General features: G+C 45.0%; 1 protein-coding gene across 1 annotated transcript in view; it reads right to left on the minus strand.

The window, feature by feature from the left end:
- Positions 1-4,055: 4,055 nt before the first annotated feature.
- Positions 4,056-21,865, minus strand: part of IBR5 (indole-3-butyric acid response 5) — a 100,599-nt gene continuing 82,789 nt past the window's right edge. The window contains exon 5 of the mRNA XM_087689749.1: positions 4,056-4,757. Coding sequence (XP_087545875.1) covers positions 4,459-4,757 — 299 coding nt within the window. The 3' untranslated portion in view covers positions 4,056-4,458. The remainder of the gene's footprint in view (positions 4,758-21,865) is intronic.

Genomic DNA, 21,865 nt, shown 5'->3' on the forward strand with positions numbered 1-21,865 from the left:
TACTAGTGGCTCAAAAAAGTAGAAACACTTCAATTTCAATGGAATCTTCTTGTCATAAATTTCTCCCTTATCTATTGGCTAGGAAGGTCTAATCCATGTTGTTTAACATTTGGAGAGCTATGGCGGGCCCTTTACTCCATCCATTATGTGGGAGCTTTCGCTCAACCGCCAAGACCCACGGACCGCTTATTGTTTCAAGCGTTCCAAGCCGAGCACTAATGGCTACCTCTCACATAGCCAATGCGCCATCCATATCTACGGGTGTAGTGAGCTTACCTTTATGCCGATCGAGTTACCTCCTCTCCCGCGCACTCTGGTAGCTCCACGATCCAAGTGCAACCTTCAAGCAAGCTCCATCCTCAAGCTCCACGCTCCAAGCTCCATAGCCACGAGCAAGACAAGAAAAGAGAAAAGAAGAGAAGAAGAGAGGAGAAGATGGAGAGCTTCTCCTCCTCGGTCCCTCACCCTTACACACTTACTCCCTCACACTCTCACACTCCCTTTCTCAAGCACAAGCTCAAGCAAGCAACAAGAAGAAGAAGAAGAAGAAGAAGAGGAGACCCACTTTTGGCCACACACAAGAATGAGCTTCTCATTCACTTTTCAACTTTATATACAAAACCCTAAATCCCTTTTGGACGGTCATCCCCTTTTCCCCATTGTCCTTCTATCTTCCTAGCTTCCTTTCCACCACCCGTTTACATTTACAAATTGCACGGGTGAGAGCCCGGCGCTCCTTAAATTAAATAATGATGCGCTTGTGCTCTTTTACAAAAGTATTGACTTGCACTTTTCCTTGTGCACCCTTTTTTCCTTATTTAGGACTTTTCTGCGCTTCTTGTGTTTCTAGATTTTTCTTGGCGCGCCTTCGTCTTCCATTTCACTTTTGCCTTGGCCTTGTCTTCTGCTTCAGCTTTTTCGGATTTTCCACCTTTGTTCATTTGAGGGTTAACACATTAGATTGGGTCTTTGCCAAGGCAAAATATCCTACTCCATCACAACCACATATAATAGTTTCATTTTACTTTCTTAGGTTTTTGAGCTTTTCCCACAATTAGGCCACTCAGAATGCTTTCATATTTGACTTGACCTTACCTTGCAAGGTTGAAAGCCCTTCTTCATTGGCAACTAGATTTGGTTTAGCACAACACTTGAAGAGATCAAGGAGGGAAAGTAAAAGAACCATTCATATTGAGAAAAAAGCTGGATAGACAATTGCATTGTTACTACCTCTTCATATAGGCAAATGAGTACATGTAATAAATTGTACTTGGTCTAGTTTGACGTACCAACTTGGATTCTTATCCATCCAACTCATCATCCTCATCTTTTCACACTCTAAATACTAGTTCATATTACATTTGCGTGCAAAGAAGGCACCACTCTTTCATACACTCAAACAAATATTTCAACACCCCCCCTTGGTGCCTTATTCGACTACTACAAGGTGGTCAAGTGATTGATTTTACAAAGACTGATTGTCCCCCCTCACTAGGTGCATTCTATAGCTATTACTAATGGGTGGTCAGGCTCTTTGTCTCTGCCTTCAAAAAAGGTGTCCTACTTTTTTAATTGATTATTTCTTCCATAAAATTTGACTGTCATTTGAATTTGTATGCCTCTTCATGGCGTCCAATCTTTCTACCATGATTGCATTTGGGATGTGAACAAGAATTATGTGAAAGCAATTCAAATGATTACATGTGTGAATAGAGACTTAATAGAGCATTAATAAATTAAAAACCTTAATTGAAATCTTATAAGCTTTAAAAACTTATTATTAGAAAAGAAAAGGGGGGGCATGATTATCACTCTTGAATGCACTGTTAATTATAGATAATGGGGGCCCTATTGCCCAGTGGAGATTATGTTGATATAAAGGATAGATATCAATGATTGCATTGCCATATGGAGCTGGAGTATGCCGTTTTGAGGTCATCAAGTTGAAGTGTGTTGACTTGTGTGGTGTACCTATGATGAGGTGATTGGACTAATATGGCTATTGTACATTGATGGCCAACCATATTCAATGCTTTTCACATTGATGGGGCCTTAATTAAAGCTCCTAATGTGCTAGTTATACTAGCTGCCATCCATAGATTGCACTTGAAAAGGCTATCTAAAGTGCCAATTTGCAACTGTGGATCTCATTGGAATGGGGCCACCTTTCACACTAGCCGTTGATATGCTTGAACAACGGCAATAAATGCACCACTAATTTGGATTGCCAATTGCGTTGACGCTAATGATTCTACTTTTACTATGTCATCGAACTATGAAACTAAGTTGGAGTTTTGTTTGTGTTCAATCAACTGGAGTATGTTGTCTATGCTTGTCAAAGTAGAGAGCTAATATAAAGGTAGTTGATGAGAAAAAAGAGGATGAGATTAAGAAAAAGAGTGGCTGGAAAGAACGCAAGGGAAAGGAGAGGATGAAAGACAGTAAAGGCTGACTCTGAAGAGATTGAGGGAAAGTGAAAGAACCATTCATATTGAGAAAAAAGCTAGATGGACAATTGCATTGTTTGTGCCTTTTCATGTAGGCAAATGAATACATCTAATAGGTTGTACTTGGTCTAGTTTGACCTTCATCCAACTCATCATCCTCATCTCTCCACACTCTAAAAACTAGTTCGTATTAAATTTGTATACGAGGAAAGTATCACTCTTTCATATGCTCAAACAAATATTGCAACAATGGCCTTCTCCCTTTTTAGTCTCTTGGTATGCTACCTTATGTTACTAATACCACCACCCATTACGAGAGAGAGAGAGAGAGAGAGAGAGAGAGAGAGAGAGAGAGAGAGAGAGAGAGCAACTTTACCTTGACCTTCCGGTTCTATTGAGATGACAAACTACTAAGGCTATTGAGATGACAAACTACTCAAGTGGGCTACTAGAGAGAGAGAGAGAGAGAGAGAGAGAGAGAGAGAGAGAGAGAGAGAGAGAGACCAATCAATATGAAGCTGCCCCTTGCCTTTAAGGACCAAATCTACTAGGTACATGAGTTGGCTAGACGAAGCGACATTAGACATGACAATTAGTATACGAAGAGATCCAAGAATACTTCCATTGGCTCTTTCAAGATAGCCTTGGTCCCCAAATAAGAGATTGATGCAACACCATGTAGCACCACAACCTTTCAGTCTATATTGGACTAACCCATGCATAGCATTACATGATGAGCCTTGGGTGCTTCCTTCATCGCAATGCTCTAGTTCCACACTGCATCATTTTCATTTTCTGTATGCATCCATTTTTGTACTTTGTCCCTAAGATGTAGTTGGCTATTTTTCTTTCCAATTTAGCTTTTCATTTTCTGCACAAACATTTAGTTTCCCCTTCAGTTTTGGATTTATCAGCACTTGTCTCATATGCTATTTTGGCCTCTTGTAGACACACACACACACACACACACTCTCTCTCTCTCTCTCTCTTTTTTTTTTTCGTAAAAGGTAATTATATTAATTACGAAAAAAATACTGGATTACAAGATACATGATGACACAAAGCCATCATGTGAAGAGGTTTTCTCTTTCTCTCTCTCTCTTTTTTCTGATTACAACACACACACACACTCTCTCTCTCTCTCTCTCTCTCTCTCTCTCTCTCTCTCTCTATAGGGTGACTTGAATATCATTTTTCACCCAAAGATCTCACCTTTCCTCTAATTCAAATGCAAGTTCTTTCACATTCTCTATGAAATATTCTAATTTATTTTAACATCCAAATACCAACTAAAATTACTTTTGAGCACAGAGCCTCACAATGTGATCATGCACAACAGAAGTTTCTTAACCTAATTGTTGATCTGCTTACAGCTCATTTCATTGGGTTAGCAAAATATTGAGCCAACCTTTCATCTGGCGAAAAGTGGATGGCTATGACAACTGAGTGGTGCTTGGGCATGCATTTCATTATCAGACATCGATCCTTCAGTTAGTGCAGAAGTATGGCCAAGCATAGAAAATTAAAGCCAAAATGCTAAGCAATGGCATCTAAGCTGACACACAATGAGTCCACATACTATTTCCATCAAGTAAATACATGCTTTGGCACACTCTGCTTTGCAGGCTCATGAGCGAGCTTTCGCAACCTTTCATCTAGGCTTCAGTCACAATATTGAAAATCAGGCTTGGGATAAAATAAAAAATGAAGCATATACTCTCTATGATGATTGATCAAACCGCTTCATGAGTAAGAATTATATCCCCAAGTTGCTATAAATGTTGCTAAATGTGGCACTCTTTAACAAAGTTTAAAATGCAACTGTTAATAACGACTGAATGGTTAGGTCATTAATCAATGCTATGGTTTGCTGCAAATGATGCCGAAGGACACAGATATGCTTTCCACATAGCTATGAAATAATAAGGCTCCTGTACAAATGGACCCGAACAACCTTCCAGTTCTACTCAAATGTTGCAAATTCATGGACAAGAAACAGAGAAATCAAGAATTATGTGCTATCCATTGTGTTGTCCATGTTACGGGCCTCTTCTTGGGTTTCTGGTCTTGTTGCTCCAAAAACAAAGTTGTTTCGACTAGCTGAGACACTGCCAGACCCTAGTGCAAAGAGAGAAGAACTAGATGGCATTAAAGGTGCAGAGTTGTTGAATATAGGTGTTGTTCCTGTCGATGAAGCAGCCGGGAAACCAAAGCTAGGAGTTACACCAACTTCAGCTGGTCCAAAAGACAGCTGTGGAGAGCTAGAACCAAAAATTGTTTCCTCGTATGATTGCAGCTGTTGAACCATTGCTGAAAACAACGAAGTACAGTAAATCGCTCAGACATCTGAAGTCAATGTTGAATGCCACATCCCTCACCCCAACAAACACCCCCTTGCAGGAAAAAAGGAGCAAAAACCACAAAACCATTTAATTTTTAAATCTTCAAGAACTATATGACTGTGAAACAGCAAGAGTTCAGAAAGGAACTCTTCAAGAACTATGTGACTGTGCAACAGCAAGAGTTCAGAAAGGAAAACAGGGACTAACCAAAACCACTAGAGCAGAGCTTGATAAACTTGTGTAAAAAGCAGTAAAAAAGGGCACAATCCACTAACCAGAGGTAAGGACAAACTCAACATTCCAGTCAGTCTGCACACCATTCCCCACTGTACATCCTCCATTTTTCTCAATATACCACATTGTCACATTAGCATTATGCAAACTTGCAGGGTAAAGGCAAATAGCTGGAAAGGCCTACTGTCAAAAAGCACTTGTAATTAACTATATCAAATCAAGCCATGAGCTCATTACACCCATAAGTTCTAAAATCGGATATTACACATGTATGCCCCTTAAGAGGAAAATTTTGGTCTGTTTCCAATGATGCTGTCTTGCAGCCAGCTGCCTGCTGGCTGGTAAGATCTGTATAAAGAATTGGATGCCGACCAGTTGTTAGTAGACACAAGAAACTTCCACTTGAAGAATGACCCCAAAATGCAAACATCTTCTGTTTCTCTTTTCATAAGAATACGTTTCGCATGTGTGGAAAACTGTTTGATCTGCCATGAACAAGGCCAGCCAGCAAGCCATTACAAAAAGAGCCTCATGCACTTTTTCCGCTTCTCTACTTATTCACATGCCCTGAACTCAAATGCAGCTTACTGCTTACCAACTGCTAGCCAGGTTTTGCTGGCATTGGGCAACATGCCCCAATGGTAAGTACATGGATGCTGACATCAGTGGTTGGCAGTACTTATCAAGAAAGAAAATAAGACCAAAGCAAGTGAAGAAACGTCTCTCAGACGAGGGACACTGCTCCCAGCCTCTAGAAGATGCAAAAGCAACCAGCGGAGCTCCAAACACCTAACCAAAAAAATCCAAGGACCAAGATAACACCTTTTGTCAGTCACCCAAGTTGTTCTCAAAACAAAAAGTTGTCGAAGTAATCCTTCAAGCCTTGTAGCATCCAAGAAACACCCAATGCAAAATTGCAAATGATCACATTATGTGTCGACTAGATGTAAACAAACACCCACCATTTGGAGAAATGAAAGATGACTGGATGCTCCTCTTCAGTGGAACTCTAGAAACCCAAGCAAATACACTATCATAAGGTCCACATGCTGCTGTGATGGCCGCCAAACCATAGAAGTATAGGATGCAAGTTCTGCAAATCTTTTTACTGATCAACAAGTTGCCCTAGAAAGAAATCTTGGCAAGTGTACATAATGCCCCTAGGCACCGCCCGCATCCGAAGTGCTTATACGTTGAGTGGGCAATGTGACATGATGACGAGGATGGAATGCCACAAGGCAGAAGGCCATGGCATAGCACAGGAAGTAAAACCCATGTGCAGATATTGTGGGAGCAGTTGGGCAGTAGGTCATAAGTGCAGTTAGTAGCAGTCAACCAGTTAGGTCACTGTTCTGATGATGTGGCAAAACATTAATCATGACTAGAAAAACTCAACTGTTCAATTAATGTTGCAAGATATTTACGGGAGGTTAAACCCAATTCTCCTATAGGCACATTTAAAGTCGAGTGAACATTTAAAGTCAAGGCTGCATTCATCATCAACATAGTGGATTGTGAATTGTCAGCAATTGTTACTGCAATAGAGATCATGCCTTTGAAGCAAAGCAGCAAAGTCTTACAAATCAAGTGAGCAAGATAGTTTGCGATCAATCAAGCTGGAGTATTCATCGGTTGATCATGGTTGAAGACGATTCATGGCTGGTTTGTGGCAGATCACAATGGTTCGCATATTCCTAATCTTGTCCTTAAGGTTTGTTCATCAAATCCGCATTTTTTTTTTGCAAGTAAAACGTGGCTGATTATATTACTCAAAAAAAACTGATTACAACAGAGTGCTCATGCTCAACAGACTAGTTGGAGCTGATGCAAAGTCACCAATACATCATGTATACAAGCCTTTCAAGGCGGTCTAGGGGGGATGGGGGCTCCCCATGAGATACACCCAAGGCTAGGTGCTATACGGCGAAGGATGCGGCATGCTCCTCTCCACACGAGCTGCGTCTCCTCAAATGACCAAAGGCAGTGCTTTGGGGTTTCCAAAGGTTGATGTGTGCAGCGCTTACAACCTCCCTCCTTCTGCATCTGAGCAAGCCAACTTCTCACCGCCAAGCCTCCATGTGCCACCAGCCACAAAATGTACGACACCCTCCTCAGCCTCCAGCTATCCCATAGGCGGCGCCAGAAGGTCTATCAGAAGGGCTTCGTGATGTTGTGCTCCGCCCAGTGCCTGTTGCGTGACGGCGCCCAGTTCATATCATCCTGCATCAGTACATGTCTGCCAATCCTGGCAGTGTACTATAGGAACTTGGGTGGCTTCTTGGCGACTGCAGAGGCTGGCCATAGCCACTCTTTTGGATCTCACTCTAGCTCATCAAGTGGTTTGCCCTCCCAGATCCAAAGGCGCCACTCCCTAAGCTTCTTCCAGAAAACATAGGGGTCCACTCGCCATGTCTTCCCCTAAAGGCCCACCACCCGAATCCTCCTCCACAAGAGGGTGGCAATCCCCTCATCTTGCTTCCCTCTCTCAAGGGCCAGACATGTCTAGGATCTTCATTGCAGGAGGTTCATTGCTGACATGAAGATCCATCTCAGGGACATGTCTTGAAGGCCCTCCTGCAATAAGACCTTCCAGGTCTACCCGCCTGGTATGAGACCATAGACAGCTAGCTTGCCCAAGAGGACTATACTCTAATACTCTGGGTCTATGATCCCAAGCCCTCCCTCTGACCTATGTAGTATGATGGTCGCCCACGCCACCTTGGCCCTGGAATCCCTGGAACCATGAGACCCTGACCAAAGGAAATTCCGCACTAGGCGGCGAAGTTGCACTACGCATGATGAGGAGAAGCACCAACACGAGGCGATGTACTAGGCCATCGCTAGGAGGACTTGGTTAACCACCAAGGCTCGTCTAGCTAGTGAGAGGCGAACCGTGCTCCAGTAGGTTAGTTTTCTCCGAATGGAATCAAGGACAAGAAGAAACTACTGGGTAGGAGTGATGTCAAGTCCCATCTGGAACCTAGATATCGGACGGTTTGCCCTTTGCTCACCCATCTAAATCCCAAGTGGACGCCCCACTCAGTGCTGGAATCCGGGTCTGTGAGGAAACCAACCGACTTTCGCTAGTTGATTTTCGCTCCCACTGCAAAGCAAAATACGTCAAGAGCCAGCCTCACTCTCTCCAGCATCAACTCATTGTCTTCTATGTAGAGGGATGTATCATCTGCGTACTCTGAGTCTAACAACTCAGTCTCCTCTCTCACTGGAACTCGGAGGCCATGAAATCCGCTCACATGACGTGACTTGAGAAAGTGAGACATCGCCTCTGCGAAGAGTAGGAACAGGTATGGGGCCAGGGGGCAGCCCTGTCGAACCAATCTCTCCAACCGAAACTTCTCCCCTCGCCTTCCGCCTACGAGAACCCTCTGGTGGCCGATCTGTACAAGCCGGAGACCCCACGAATCCAAGCTTGGGGGAATCCCAACCTCACCATGGTGCCCTCTAGGAAATCCCAATCCACCCTGTCATAAGCTTTCTCGAAATCCAAGAGTAGTACTGCTAGTCTCTACCCACTGTGCTGAGCCCACTCTGTCGCCTCAAAGAAGGTAAATACATTGTCTAGGATGCTCCTATCCATGACAAAGCTTGTCCGTGTGTCATGGATAATATCTAGAAGCACGGGGCGTAGTCGCCTACCAATCATCTTTGCCAGAGCCTTATAGGCCACTGACAATAAGGTGATCGGTCTCCACTGGGAGAGCTCCAACCAGTCTTCCCCTTTTGGAAGAAGACTGATAAGGCTTGCTGAGAGACTCCTTGTTTGTCTTGAAGTGAAAATCTCCTAGAAGGCCATCCGTAGGGGGTCCTTCACCACTTCCCAGTAGGTAGTGAAGAAGGCCTTAGAGAGACCATCCTCCCCCGAGCATTTCTGCCCATCCTGAGTATGGAAAGCCTCCTCTAGTTCCTTCTCTATGAAGGGGGCTAGGAGGGAGCGTCCCATCTCCTCTATGACGAGGGATGGAATGTGATCCCATACCTGCTGTCTACATCTCTGTCCTCTAGCTGAAGCTATCTCCTGCTGGAAAAGGCGCGTGCAATAGTCGGTGGCAATCTCCATCACCTCATCTGGGCTAGAACAAGTCCTTCCATACTGATCCTGAAGGCTGCATATTTGCTCTCCTGCGGTGCGGGGCTGGTGCACCTGGAAGAACTCCCTGCACACCGTGTCCCCCTTCCGCGCCCAGAAGGCTGCTGAGGTTTGGAAAGAGAACTTCGAATGCCTGTCCTTTAGGCCAGCAATGGCTGCTCGCGCGCGTACCTCCTGTGCGTGGAGGGTGGGATCCCCTAATGCCTCTTGCAATAATCTCTGCGTAGCTGCAAGGTCCCACCGGAGTGCTCTCTCCTCCTCCCAACACTGCTGCCTGGCCTGTATGGCTGCCTCTTGGCAGATTCTGCTCGACTCAACTAGGACTTCTCCAACCTCCTCTGCTACCTGATCCCTCCCGTCCCACTCTCAGGTCCAAATCTGCTCTATCTATCTCGTCACCTCCTCCCTCCTATAGATCGAGTTAGGGATCCGACAAGATTGTGTGTCTAGGGCGAATGCTGGGGGATCAAGTGTCAGGAGAACCAGGCAATGATCGGACAACGTGGTACCTACCAACTGCTCAATCTGGCCTCCATGAGAGCCTCCCCACTCTCCCACATAAAACCTGTCCAATCGCTCCAGCAAGACTCCACCCAACTGCCTGTATCCCCAAGAGAAGTCCAACGACCTCTTCCTCCTGTGGAAGGCAGGGTCTTTCCAGGCATCACGTGCTCCGACTGCAAGCAAAAAGACCTCCCATGCCTCCTGCTCCTCCCCAACCATGCCCTAGTAGTTTTTGCCTTTGCCCTATTGGTCCTCTAAGGCCTCCAAGTTGTTGAAATCTCCTCCAACAATCCAGGAGTCCATCTGCGATCACCCCGAACCTGATGCGTGCCCTAACCTCCGTAGGGGCATAGACATTGAGGACTTCAATACACAAGTCCCCAATATCCAATCTGATCCATAGAACCCTTCCTGCCACTATCGTCCCATGGTCTCGTACACATGCGGTGAGACTCGGGCCAATAGAGGTGCATACACCTCCACTCCTGCCGTGGGCACCTATGGCATGCTCCTAGTAAGTGTGCGAGCTGCCCGGAAGTACCTTCTCCACCCGCTGGGCCTAGGTGGGGGTGAGCTTGTGCTCCTGCAAAAGCAAGATGTCGATCCGCGTTCGGTAGGCGTAGGCTGCAACTCCTGCCGAACAATCAACTTCCTGAAACCACGTGCCCCACTGTAGTGGAGACTATTCACATTCCAGGATGCAAGGTGTAAGCTCATGGGAAAACTTGTGACTCACCGAACATGCATCTGCTAGGTCTGGATGCTGATGATGATGAGGAGAAACTATGAGGCATGCAAGTGCGCTTTGCCGCCGGTCTGGATGGTGAACTCCAGTCCCCCATAGTGGCTCTCGGTTAGACCATAGGGGTGATAGATGCTCCAGGTGGTACTATCAATGCATCTATCAGCCATGCTGAGAATCGCAACTCTATACACTAGTAGAAACAGGCCGCCTGAGCCGGGGGCCACTCTATTACGTCCCTCAGAGCTCTCCACTGTGGAGGGGCTCGAAAGATAATGCTCAAGAGTGGGACCCCAGCACCAGCCCACTAGTTAATGTCCACCATGCAACCTGGCCACTGTTATGCAAACAGTGCTAATCCTTCATCTTCTATCCACTGGGAGATGTGATCAGCCACCTGACTCTTCAACTCCTCAATCAATGTAGTCATCCACTCCCCTGAGTAAGAGAACTGAAGAAAAAAGGCGTAGTTTGGTCCATCCAGTGGTGCTAGTAGATGGACCTTGCCCCTCCTTGACTTACGAACCACGAAGATCCCCACCTCTAGAGGTAGTGGGAACTCTCCGCGCTTCGCAACTCATAGGTAGGACCATGGGCCATTGCGGAAGAATTCCTGTGGCAACAACTATACATATCTCGGGAAGGTGTGACGGGTGGTAGGGGCGGATGAGCTGGTGGTTGTGTGGGAGGGGGAAGACTGCTGGTGCGCAGAGGAGGTAGGTGTGTGTGTGGCTTGTCACCTCCTGTGGGAGGGGGGGTAGGTCAAGGGGGGACTCACCTGACCCAGGTGCGGATCAGGGGGGGTGCTCGGTAGGGGGGGTGGTGGGGGGAAAGAGGATTGAGGGATGGTGGGATGGATGGAGATACATGGCGGGTGTGTGTGTGTGTGTGGCGAGGCAGTCTGTGGCACAGGTGGAGAATGTGGGGGTTGCGGTCCTGTCGAGTGGAACAGACAGGGGAGGGGTACTCGCCCGCCTGCACCCTACTGACGAGGCTGGGTCTAAGGAGCTAGCTGCGCCCCTCCCTTGCCGTCTCCCTCTCTGTCGTCTCTGGACTCATGTGAAGCCGTCAACGTCCACCTGGCAGACCTATGGGCGGCGCTGCCTTGGCTCCAAAACGCGTACAAATTGCTGCTTGATGCCCAAAGTCGTGGCAACACAGGCACTACCCTGGTTGCCTAGTCACAATGACCTGCTGCCTAAAGGAGTGCCCGCCTGCCTCAATCTCTAGGAACTGTGGGATATTCTTGACCTCTTTCACTGCCACTTGTACTTTTGGGACTCTTGCTGCTGTCACTGCATCGCGAAAGACGTGGGAAGGATAGTGCCGAAGAGCCGTCCAAAGTCTTCCACCAACTGGCGATACTCAATCGCCAAGCCGGGGAAAAGAACGGTGACCGAGTGCCGAATAAACCTGTTGTGGAGTGCAAACGCCTCCACAGTAAAGCCACTGTACCAAGGGACCATGTATATGACACCGCAGATGGAGCCGAGATCGCGGACCAAGGCAGCGCGCCAAAGGGGGGGGGGGGGGGGTGGGGGGGTGTCGAGGCAGGGGGAAGAGACGGGCAAGCTATCACAAGCCGTTGGGCGGGGGGGGACTCAGCGTGGGGGGGTGGGGGGGGGGGGGGGGGGGGGGGGGCGGGCAAGCTGACGAACGGGCATGATCGGCGAGTGCGATCAAACGGAGCAGGGGCAGCTTGCGACGTGACGGGCGTGAGCTCTCCACCATTTGAAATCCACATATTTCATGGTCATGATAATTCTAAAGAAAAGAAAATATAAAAGTTGCAGCTCTACATTGCCCACACTTAGTGGATGCATTTGGAACATAATCAATGATCATGCTGCTCCAAAATATCAGAGGATCTTCATTCGCATGTTGCGAGCCCAATTTCACTTTGTCCATTTCAAAAGAGATGTGAAGATGGAATAGGGTTGACTCTAGAAAAGGAAAGAAAGAATAAGTCCTTTGATGACTACACAAAGAGATTTTGGAAGCTACTCTTGAAGGTTATCAGCGACTCCAAGAAGCCAAGGCAAGTTGAAGATGGTTTGCATTTCAAAGTTCATACTACTCAATCATTAATGTTGCTCTAATCTCAAGAAACTCATTGATCATGACAAGACATGGGAAATGGATCACAATGACAAAACCATTCCAGACTAGAAAAGACTGGCTGATATTCAGCCCTCAAAGAAAGATAAAAACAGCAGCAAAAACAGCCATCAAATCAAAAGAAGCTGAAGCCCTATGCACCTCCACATGGTCCCCAACTTTGGTACAATTTGTACCCACAAGATTTTTTCTTGAGAAGAAACGCAATGCTACTTGAAAGAATGGAAGTGTTTCAAGTGTGTCCAAACAGGCCATATTAGCAAAGCAGTGTGACATTTCTTAGTTTCTGCGAGTTTCGGAAACGTGAATTCAAAAACACAAGGAAAGTTGAAGATGGTTTGCATTTCAAAGTTCAAACTACTCTCAATCATTACTATTGTTCTAATCTCAAGGAACTCATTGATCATACCAAGACATGGGAAATGGAGCATAATGGCAAAAGTCATTCCAAAAGAATGCCTAGAGAAGACTGGCTAATATTCAGCCCTCAAAGAAGGATAAAAACAGCAACAAAAGCAGCCATCAAATCAAAAGAAGCTGAAGCCCTATGCGCATCCACATGGTCCCCACCTTTGGTCCAATTTGTTTTGAGAAGAAAAGCAATGCTACTGTGAAAGAATGGAAATGTCCAAATCTGAACCAAATTTGGACTTTGAAAGCTTGCCCCAAATCTGAAGTTGAACCAAATTTCTCTCAACTCATAAAATTTTGCCCAAATCTGAATAAATTCCCCAATCCTTAAGATTTCTGAATACTGTTGCCAGATTTTGCCCCAAATCTGAGAATTTTAGCCCCAAATTTAATACAGTACTTGCTCCAAATCTCCAAATTCTGCAGATTTTCCTCAAATTTGATACAAGTAACAACATTTGTTCCAAATCTGGAATTTTTAATTTTTGCTCCAATCTGATTTTCTCCAAACATTCCCAAATCTGAAAAATCAGTTGGGGGTTATTTACAAGTTCTCATATCTTAAATTCTGTAGATGTTCAATGCTGTCACTCTTTCTAAATTGTAATTTGTCTCATAAATTTTTTATTATTTTCATCTTTTGTTTGCCAATTAAACATGGTTGGGAACTACTCAAGGAAATCAAGCAAGTGGCATCCAAGCCAACAATCCCAATGTTTGGCAAGAAGTAATTATAATTAAAAGGTATCCCAAATCCAGCTCTAGGAAGTGGGTATGCAAGCATTGCAAAGACGTACTTGCAGGTGGTGTCACGCATGTGGATGCACAGAGTTCTCTGAATCTATATTCTTGGCCTATGGTAGGAAACAATCAAGGTGGTTGAGTGTTTTGAGAGAGTTAAAAGGTCTTGTTGATCAAGACAAACTCAACATGATAGTAGAGAGAGAGTGCAATAGTGAGAGGCACAGCGTCTCAAACTCAAACACAAGTGGTGAGGCAATAACTACATCAATTCATGAGCCTAGCTCTCCTAGCACTATGGATATGTCATTAATTGGGGCTGATACTCCATGTGCTAGTTCTAGAGCACCATCAATTAGTAACACTCCATGTACTAGTGCTGTGCCTAGAGCATCTTCACGTAGCATTGCACCCATATAAACTACAAGGCCTTCAATGCCTAGAGCATCTTCAATGCCTACAGGACAAAGTCTTTCTAGTAACTAGGCACATGTAGCATTGCACCCATATAAACTGCAACAAAGTTGGACACTTGGCTTGGAGAAGAAAGCTGAAATTGCAGGGAAATGTATTTTTATCTGTGTAACATTGCCTTTCATGTGGCTCACACAAGTGCCTATAAGATATTACTCAATGTTGTTTCAGCTACGGCTACTACAAAAGCACCTATCACTGTTGGTTTAGAGGCTCTAAGGACCACCAAACTGAACCACAAGGTTGATTTGATTCACACCAACCTAGAGGGTCATAGAGCATCATGGGAGAAATATGCATGCACAATTATCCCACATGGATGGAAAGATAATCGCAAGTGCCAATTAATGAATATCTTGCTATGTTCTTGTACTGGAACAACATCTCTAAGATCTAAGTTATGTATAATACAACAAGAGAGGTAATATTTAATCATATCAATGAAGCAATCCAAGAGATTGGGCCAAACTATATTGTACAGGTTGTAACACATAACGCAAGCAATTTTGCAAGAGCATGAGAGAGCTTTTGGAGGCCCAATACCCACACATTGTATGGATACCATGCGCTGCGCACTCCATTGACTTGATGATGGAGGACATTTGATTGATTCCATGGGTTGGATCTATTGTGTAGAAAGCTTTAGGGCTGGTCAGCTTTGTTCTCCCAAAGTCGTTTGTTCGTAGCCTATTTAGGCATCACTGCCAATGGCAGCTTGTAATATGGTCCAACTTGCCGACCATACTACCTTCCCAAGCTATAAAAGGATGACCCCTCTAAAGACGTCATCAATCTATCTTTCACCTGATCAGAGTTCTTCCAGCTACCCTAAACTCTTCATCTATCATTTGTTTGAATTGCCATCTAAGCTTCACAGTGGAAGCACATGGGTGGACAAAGCCATCTTTGTATCAATTCATTTGAAATTAAAGTAGTCTATCCTTCTCATATTTACTATGTATTCTCTATTGCTTGCTTAGATTTTGTCCATTGTGCTATGTAATTTCTATAAGTAGGCCACCGCAAACTCAAATACCATGATCCACTCTCCAACATAGTGGTACTGAATCTCGATGTGCAGTGTGCGAGCATAAAACATAGGGTTCTTTGCCAAAGCAAGGACACTCTAGTTGTCCACAAGCAGCTGTGGAGGTCCTATCTGTGAAAAGCCAATTTCTGCCAACAAACAATGGAGCCAAACTACCTCCATAGTTGTAGAACAAATGGCATGATACTCAGCCTCTGTAGAAGAAAGAGTCGATGCAGGCTGCTTCTTACTGCTCCAAGAGATAGCTCCTAATCCAAGGGAGAAGGCATAACTAGTAGCGGACCGCCGTGAGTCCACATCACCTGCCCAATCAAAGTCACTCCATCCTCAACGAGTGGCCTCCTCTCCATACATGATCCCGTAGGATCGAGCCCCTACAGGTAGCATAGAATGCACAAGGCAGCTCTCCAGTGAGCCCAATAGGAGCCTTCATGAAAGAAGAAAACAAAGCCACCACAAAGGAGATTTCCAGCCAAATATGGATCACCTAGATCAAAGAGCCAACAAGACACCTATAATGGGTGGCATCACTAAGGGGATCTCCTGCTGCCAAAAGCTTGGACTTTGGGTCCATGGGGCATGAAATTGGCCCACACTTGACCATATTAAACTCTAAAAGAAGCTCGAAGATGTACCTATGCTCTAACATAAAAATGCCACGTGTCATCTGATAGATCTCCAATCCAAGGAAGAAGTATAGGATCCCAAGATCCATCATGTCAAACTCGTGGCCCAATATCTACGGAGTATGATCAACCCTCATGTGTGTCGCTCCCTCTAATGATAAGGTCATCAATAGACAAAATGACCAAGGCACACTTGTTCTCCACAACCTTGTAATAAAGGTTGGCGTCATGATTCAATCAATGGAAGCCATCGTCCAAGAAGAATCGATCAATTTATTAATACCAAGCCCTAGGAGCTTGCTTCAAGCCATAAAGGGCCTTCCACAATTGTAAACATAGTCCTCCTTCCCCTGCACAAGAAACCAAGAGACTGTAAGATATAAATCTCCTCCTCCAAGATGCCATTTAGAAAGGTTGACTTCACATCCATCTGATAGACAGGCCAATGGTGATGGGCACCTAAAGCCAAAATAGCTCAAATAGTGGACATCCAAGTTGTCGGTGCAAAAGTCTCAAAATAATCCAAACCTGCCCTTTGAGAAAATCCCTTGGCAACAAGTTGTGCCTTATGCTTATCCAAGGTCCCATCTGCAAGATGCTTGGTCTTGAAGACTTCACACCAATCACCTTCCACTTCATTGGACGAGGAACCAACTCCCGAGTTTGGTTCCACTCAACATAATCGAGCTCAACTTACATAGCACTATGCCAAACATCTTCTACAAGAGTCTCATCAACAATAGTAGGCTCATGATCCTAAAAAATCTAAGACATAACTATGTGAACTATCCCGCCGGCCTTATAACTTGGCTAACCTGCGTGGGCCAAGGGGCGTCTCAAGGAACTAAGCAATCCCTAAAACCTACATGAACTGTTGATACCACCAAATAATGGTTATAGGTTCATCCCGGTGCGAAGGAGATCGAGGGGCCTGTGGCACCCATAAAGCACTTGTCTTGGAAAGAGATCGAAGATGAAAAACCACCTCTAATAGAAGAACCATCAATAGGATCCTTGGAGACTAAAGCCTCATCAAACATCACATCCCTGCTCATCTCAATCTTGTGTTTCGTCGTGTCATAGAGCTAATACCCCTTTGTGGTCGTACTTGGAATCGAGTTTGCTCCACATTTTCTTCTTGTCCACATGGATATATGCCTTGCATCCAAAGATGCGAAAGTGAGAAACAGAAGGCTTCTTCCCAAAGAAAGCCTAGTAGGGAGTCATATCCTACAATGCCGAAGTAGGTGACCTATTGTGGGTGTGAACCGTAGTAACCATGGCCTCACCCCACAATGAATGGGGAAGACCCCTATGCTCTAACATCGATCAGGCCATCTCAAGTTGTTCCGATTGGCATGCTCCATCGCATCATTTTCAAATGGTGTGTTCAGATGGGAATGTTCCACCCAATTACCTTAATCCCTGCGAAACCCAAAAAATAGGTTAGAACAAAACTCACCACCATGATCAGCTCCACGCTACGAACCATGAAGGAGATTTGCTTCTTCACAAAGACCTTCCATTTGCAAAAACAAAAGTATGCCTCACTCTTGTACTCTAGGGAATAGGGCCACACATAACGGCTTAAGTCGTCAACAATCAGCATAAGGTACTTGGCCCTCCCAAGGGAGGCCATGCCCATAGGTCTGCAAAGGTTAGTGTGGACCAACTTAAGCGATATAGACACCCTCCGAGTAGCAACCTGTGGATGAGGCTACCGATGCTACTTGCCCCTCAAGCAACTAGGACATACTGTGTGAACGGGAGGGAAATCGAAAAGTTCCTCGACCATCTTCCTCCTCAAAGTCCAGCAAATAACATCAAGATTTAAATACCCATAATGAACATGCCAAAGCAGTCCAAGCTCGTGTGAAGATCACGCAGCAAGGGCTATGAGTGTATAGAGTCCACCCTCCTAAGTACTTGTACAAAGAGCAACTCTTAAAGATGCATCCTCCACCGTAAACTACATCTCTCCTCAGAATGACTGACCTTCCCACAAAGTGGGCACTTAGGCTTCTTCTTCTTCTCATCCTTGGAACCATCTTTCTTATCCTCGTATTTCTTAGCCTGAGGCTTCTCCTTCTTCCCACCCCTAGTACTTGCAATAAAAGCCTTTGTGGTGCTGGATCCACTGGGCCCCACCTCTCTAAGACGCTCATCATGCTCCAAGACGAGGTGAAAGCTCCTCCCAAAGAATAGTATCTCCCATCCTCAAAATTAGAAGGCTGGTATAGAAGACATCATCCTCCCAAGGGACGCAAGCTCATCTCGCATATTCTCTAGTTTGTTAATATGATCCTTTATGGAAGGAGAGTCATCAACACCAAGCATCCGAAGCTTTTTCTCCAAGGAGATATTGTGGCCAAAGGTCTTCTGATGATAAAGAGATGCAAGCTTCTTCCACACCTCTGCCATAGTCTTCAATCTGCGAACATGAACCAAGACAAAATCCTGTAAACTCATAAAGAGGTAGAATCTGGCTTTGAAGTTGAGCAGAGCCCAAAGGGTTGCACGATCCATCGATGACCCAAGGGCAAGGTCCTCCATGCGTGGAGGAACTGCGAGAGAAATAAACTCCCAAAGGTTGAAGGTATTGAGAATACAATCCATCTTACACAACCATAGAGAATAGTTGGAACCATCCAACTTGTCTTCTTTGGGCAAAGAAGGAAGCATGTGCACCTATACAGCAGGCGTCGTGTAAGGCATCTTCAAGCCAATAGACCGCGCCTTATGAGAAACATGAAGGGAGGGAGGAGGAGAGGGGCGCCCCGAATGGGGAATCTGCACACACGACTCCCACCTTTGATAATCTTGCCATCGCTAGGAAGAATGATAAAAGACCTCATCCTCTCAGTAAGTAAAGCTGAAAATTTGGTGTGGAGACATCCTCAAGGACTTGCAATCACCGCAAAAACTACATTTGACAAGCAAAGAGCAATAAAAGATGAAAAATCAGCTATTTCCTACGTCATTGTGTCTAGATGGTGTTGCATGTGCCAGGAGCAATTGCCTACAGTTGGGAGCAATAGCCTACAACCAAGGACTATTACCAAGGGCAGAAGGGTATAAAATTCTGTGTTTTGCTGCGAGATGATGTTGGCTGGCCTGGAGAGCAGTCACCTGGACAGCAAAGAAGATTGGAAGCAAGGGAGAGCAATCACCTAATGCCTAGAAGGCTGCATTTGCAGCAAATGCAAATCTGGGAAAGTTTGCTAGTCAAATTGAGGTGGACTTTGCGATAAAAAGCCCCTCGATGATCTCTCATTTGGTGATGATACTATGTGAGAGGGTGCAACAAAATAAGGAACTCAAACACAGAGAAAGAAGATAGTAGGAAGATGAAGGAAGAAAGAAATCTGCACTGACTGAAATAAATGCTGAATACAAAAAGATGGACTGATCAATCCATGCATGCAGCTAGGAGGTGTCAGTGAGGGCACCACATCTGGCTTGAAATGATGACAGTAGCAGCAGCATCGGAGACAGAGGAGTGTGCCCGCAGTTGGAGGAGCAGCCTACAAAAGAAGTGATCTGCCCCAGCCAGTCAGCCCCCTATAAATAGCAGGAAAAAACCAAAACTGGCCAGCCTGATGCAGCTGGCCGACTGCATTTAATCCAGTCAGCTACATAAAAATTGCCGGAAAAAAATATACAGCTGGTGTCGCAATAAAATCACGAAGTCAAGAAAATCTCCGACAGAGTGGCCCATGCTGGGGAATGCTGAAAAATGCTCACAAAACTCGGGAAATTCACAGTCAAATGCCAGAGCTCCCATGTCTCCATCAAACTCTAACAAAAGCTCACAACCAAGAGCTCCCATGTCTCCAGCATACTCTAACACGAGCTCACAACTGGGAGATGACAGACTGACAACACTAAAAGTGACCAGCTAATAGATCAATCCTTTGGTACCAACTACGAGGAGCTTGCTTCAAGCCATAGAGGGCCTTCCACAACCTATGAAGATGGTCCTCCTTCCTCTGCACAAAAAAAACTGGAGGCTGAGAGACATACATCTCCTTCAAGACACCATTCAAAAAGGCAAACTTAACATCCATTTGGAAAACGGGCCAATGGTGATGAGCGACAAGAGCCAAGATAGCTCGAACAGTGGACATTTGAGTTGTAGATGCAAGGGTCTCTGAGTAATCGAACCCTACTTGTTGGGCAAATCTCTTGGTAACGAGCCATGCCTTGTGCTTGTCCAAAGATCCATCTACAAGAACTTGGTCTTACAACCCACTTCACACCAATTACCTTTCACTTCTTGGGACATGGAACCAACTCCCAAGTCTGGTTCTACTTAATAAAATCAAGCTCAACCTGCATAGCACTACGTCAAACCTTTTGTACAAGTGTCTCATCAACTAAAGTAGAATCATGGTCCTAAAGAAAATGTAACATAAGAGCATAGTTCACACACCTGAACTATCCTATTGAGCCAATGAGTGTCTCAAGGAAATGAGTAATCCCTGACTCTTGCATGAGCCATTAATACCATCGAGAAATGGTGATAGACTCATCCTGCTGCAACTAAAACCGAGTAGTCTCCAATACTTACAATGCACCTACCCATCGAAAGGACTCATCAATCGGATCTTTGAAAGCCACAGCCTCATTGAAGAACCACTTGCAAGATAAGAACCATCAATTGGATCTTTGAAACCCACAACCTCATGGAAGACCACATCCCTAGTCACCTCCTACTAGTGCTGATGTATCCTCAACTGATAACTTTGCATTCACCTCCATAAGTGTAGCTATCTCCTTGCACTCGGTCATGCCAAATGCCTTTAAGATCTCCCGTGCATACTTCTTCTGAGAGATGACCTTTCCTAGCTCTTGCTAAATTTCAATCCCCAAACAATAGTGCAACAAGCCCAAGTCGGTCATTTCAAACTTAGAACTCAAAGCCTTTCAAGTTTGGTTGATCACATCTTCTTAGTCACATATAAGACTATCACTACAGACTTTTTACCATCCCTGTAAACATACAAGTTAGCATCTGAGGCACATCTTTTGAAGTTTAAGCTTGAAAAAAACTTATCTATCCGCTGGTACCATGCTCTGGGGGCATGTTTCAGCCCATACAATGCCTTCTTCAACTTACACACTTTATTCTCAGAATGGGGGGCCTCAAACCCTGGTGGCTGAGCCACATACACCTCCTCCTTGAGGTCACCATTTAAAACCGCTGACTTAACATCCATTTGGTAAACTGGCCACTGCTTGTGGATGGCCACTGCAAGTACTATGCGAATAGTGGTCATTCTAGTAGTTGGAGCAAATGACTCTTGAAAATCAAATGCTTCAATCTGTGAAAATCCATGGGCAACCAATCTGGCTTTGTACTTTTCTAAGGTACCATCAACCTTGTACTTTACCTTCTAGATCCACTTGGTGCCAATAACCGTCCGCTTTGTTGGCTGATCCACTAGCTCCCAAGTGTCATTCTTCATTATGCTGTCATACTCGGATTTCATAGCTGCCTTCCATGCTGGATCTGCAAGTGCTTCTTCTAAGTCAGTTGGCTCCTTTACTTCTCTCATAATCTCAACCATCAAGGCCATATTGGCTATGTGAGCAGAAGCCCTCCTTTGCTCCTCTATTCTCTGAGACCTCCTTGGTCCGTCTGCCTTCTCCCCAACAGATGTAGACATAGGATTATTGTGGTCATAGAGTTGCTTCACCCAACGCGGCAATGGCTTTTCCAGTGAAGTGATATCAGGTTGGTGAACTTTTTCCTCATCATCTGAAGATAATACTTCCTCCTCCTTAAGGATAGGGACAGGTTCATAGTGGACTACTTTTTTGCTTGATGATAAAGTGGAAGAACTTGCCTTCTCCTCCTCCACTGTATGAGGTTGCTCCTTAAATACCACATCACGGCTCGCGATGATTTTCTTTGCACCTTGGTCATATAATTTATAAGCCTTCTGCTCATCACTATAACCCAAGAAGATACATTTTCTGCTTTTTGGTTTTAACTTGTTTCTCTTCTCATCTCGAACATGTGCATAACATTCACATCCAAAAATTCTGAAATGTGAGATAGATGATT

The sequence above is a fragment of the Lygodium microphyllum genome, chromosome 12 (genome assembly GCF_053477565.2).
Source record: "Lygodium microphyllum isolate KBCC chromosome 12, Lygodium_microphyllum_v1.1.10, whole genome shotgun sequence".
Taxonomy (NCBI): domain Eukaryota; kingdom Viridiplantae; phylum Streptophyta; class Polypodiopsida; order Schizaeales; family Lygodiaceae; genus Lygodium; species Lygodium microphyllum.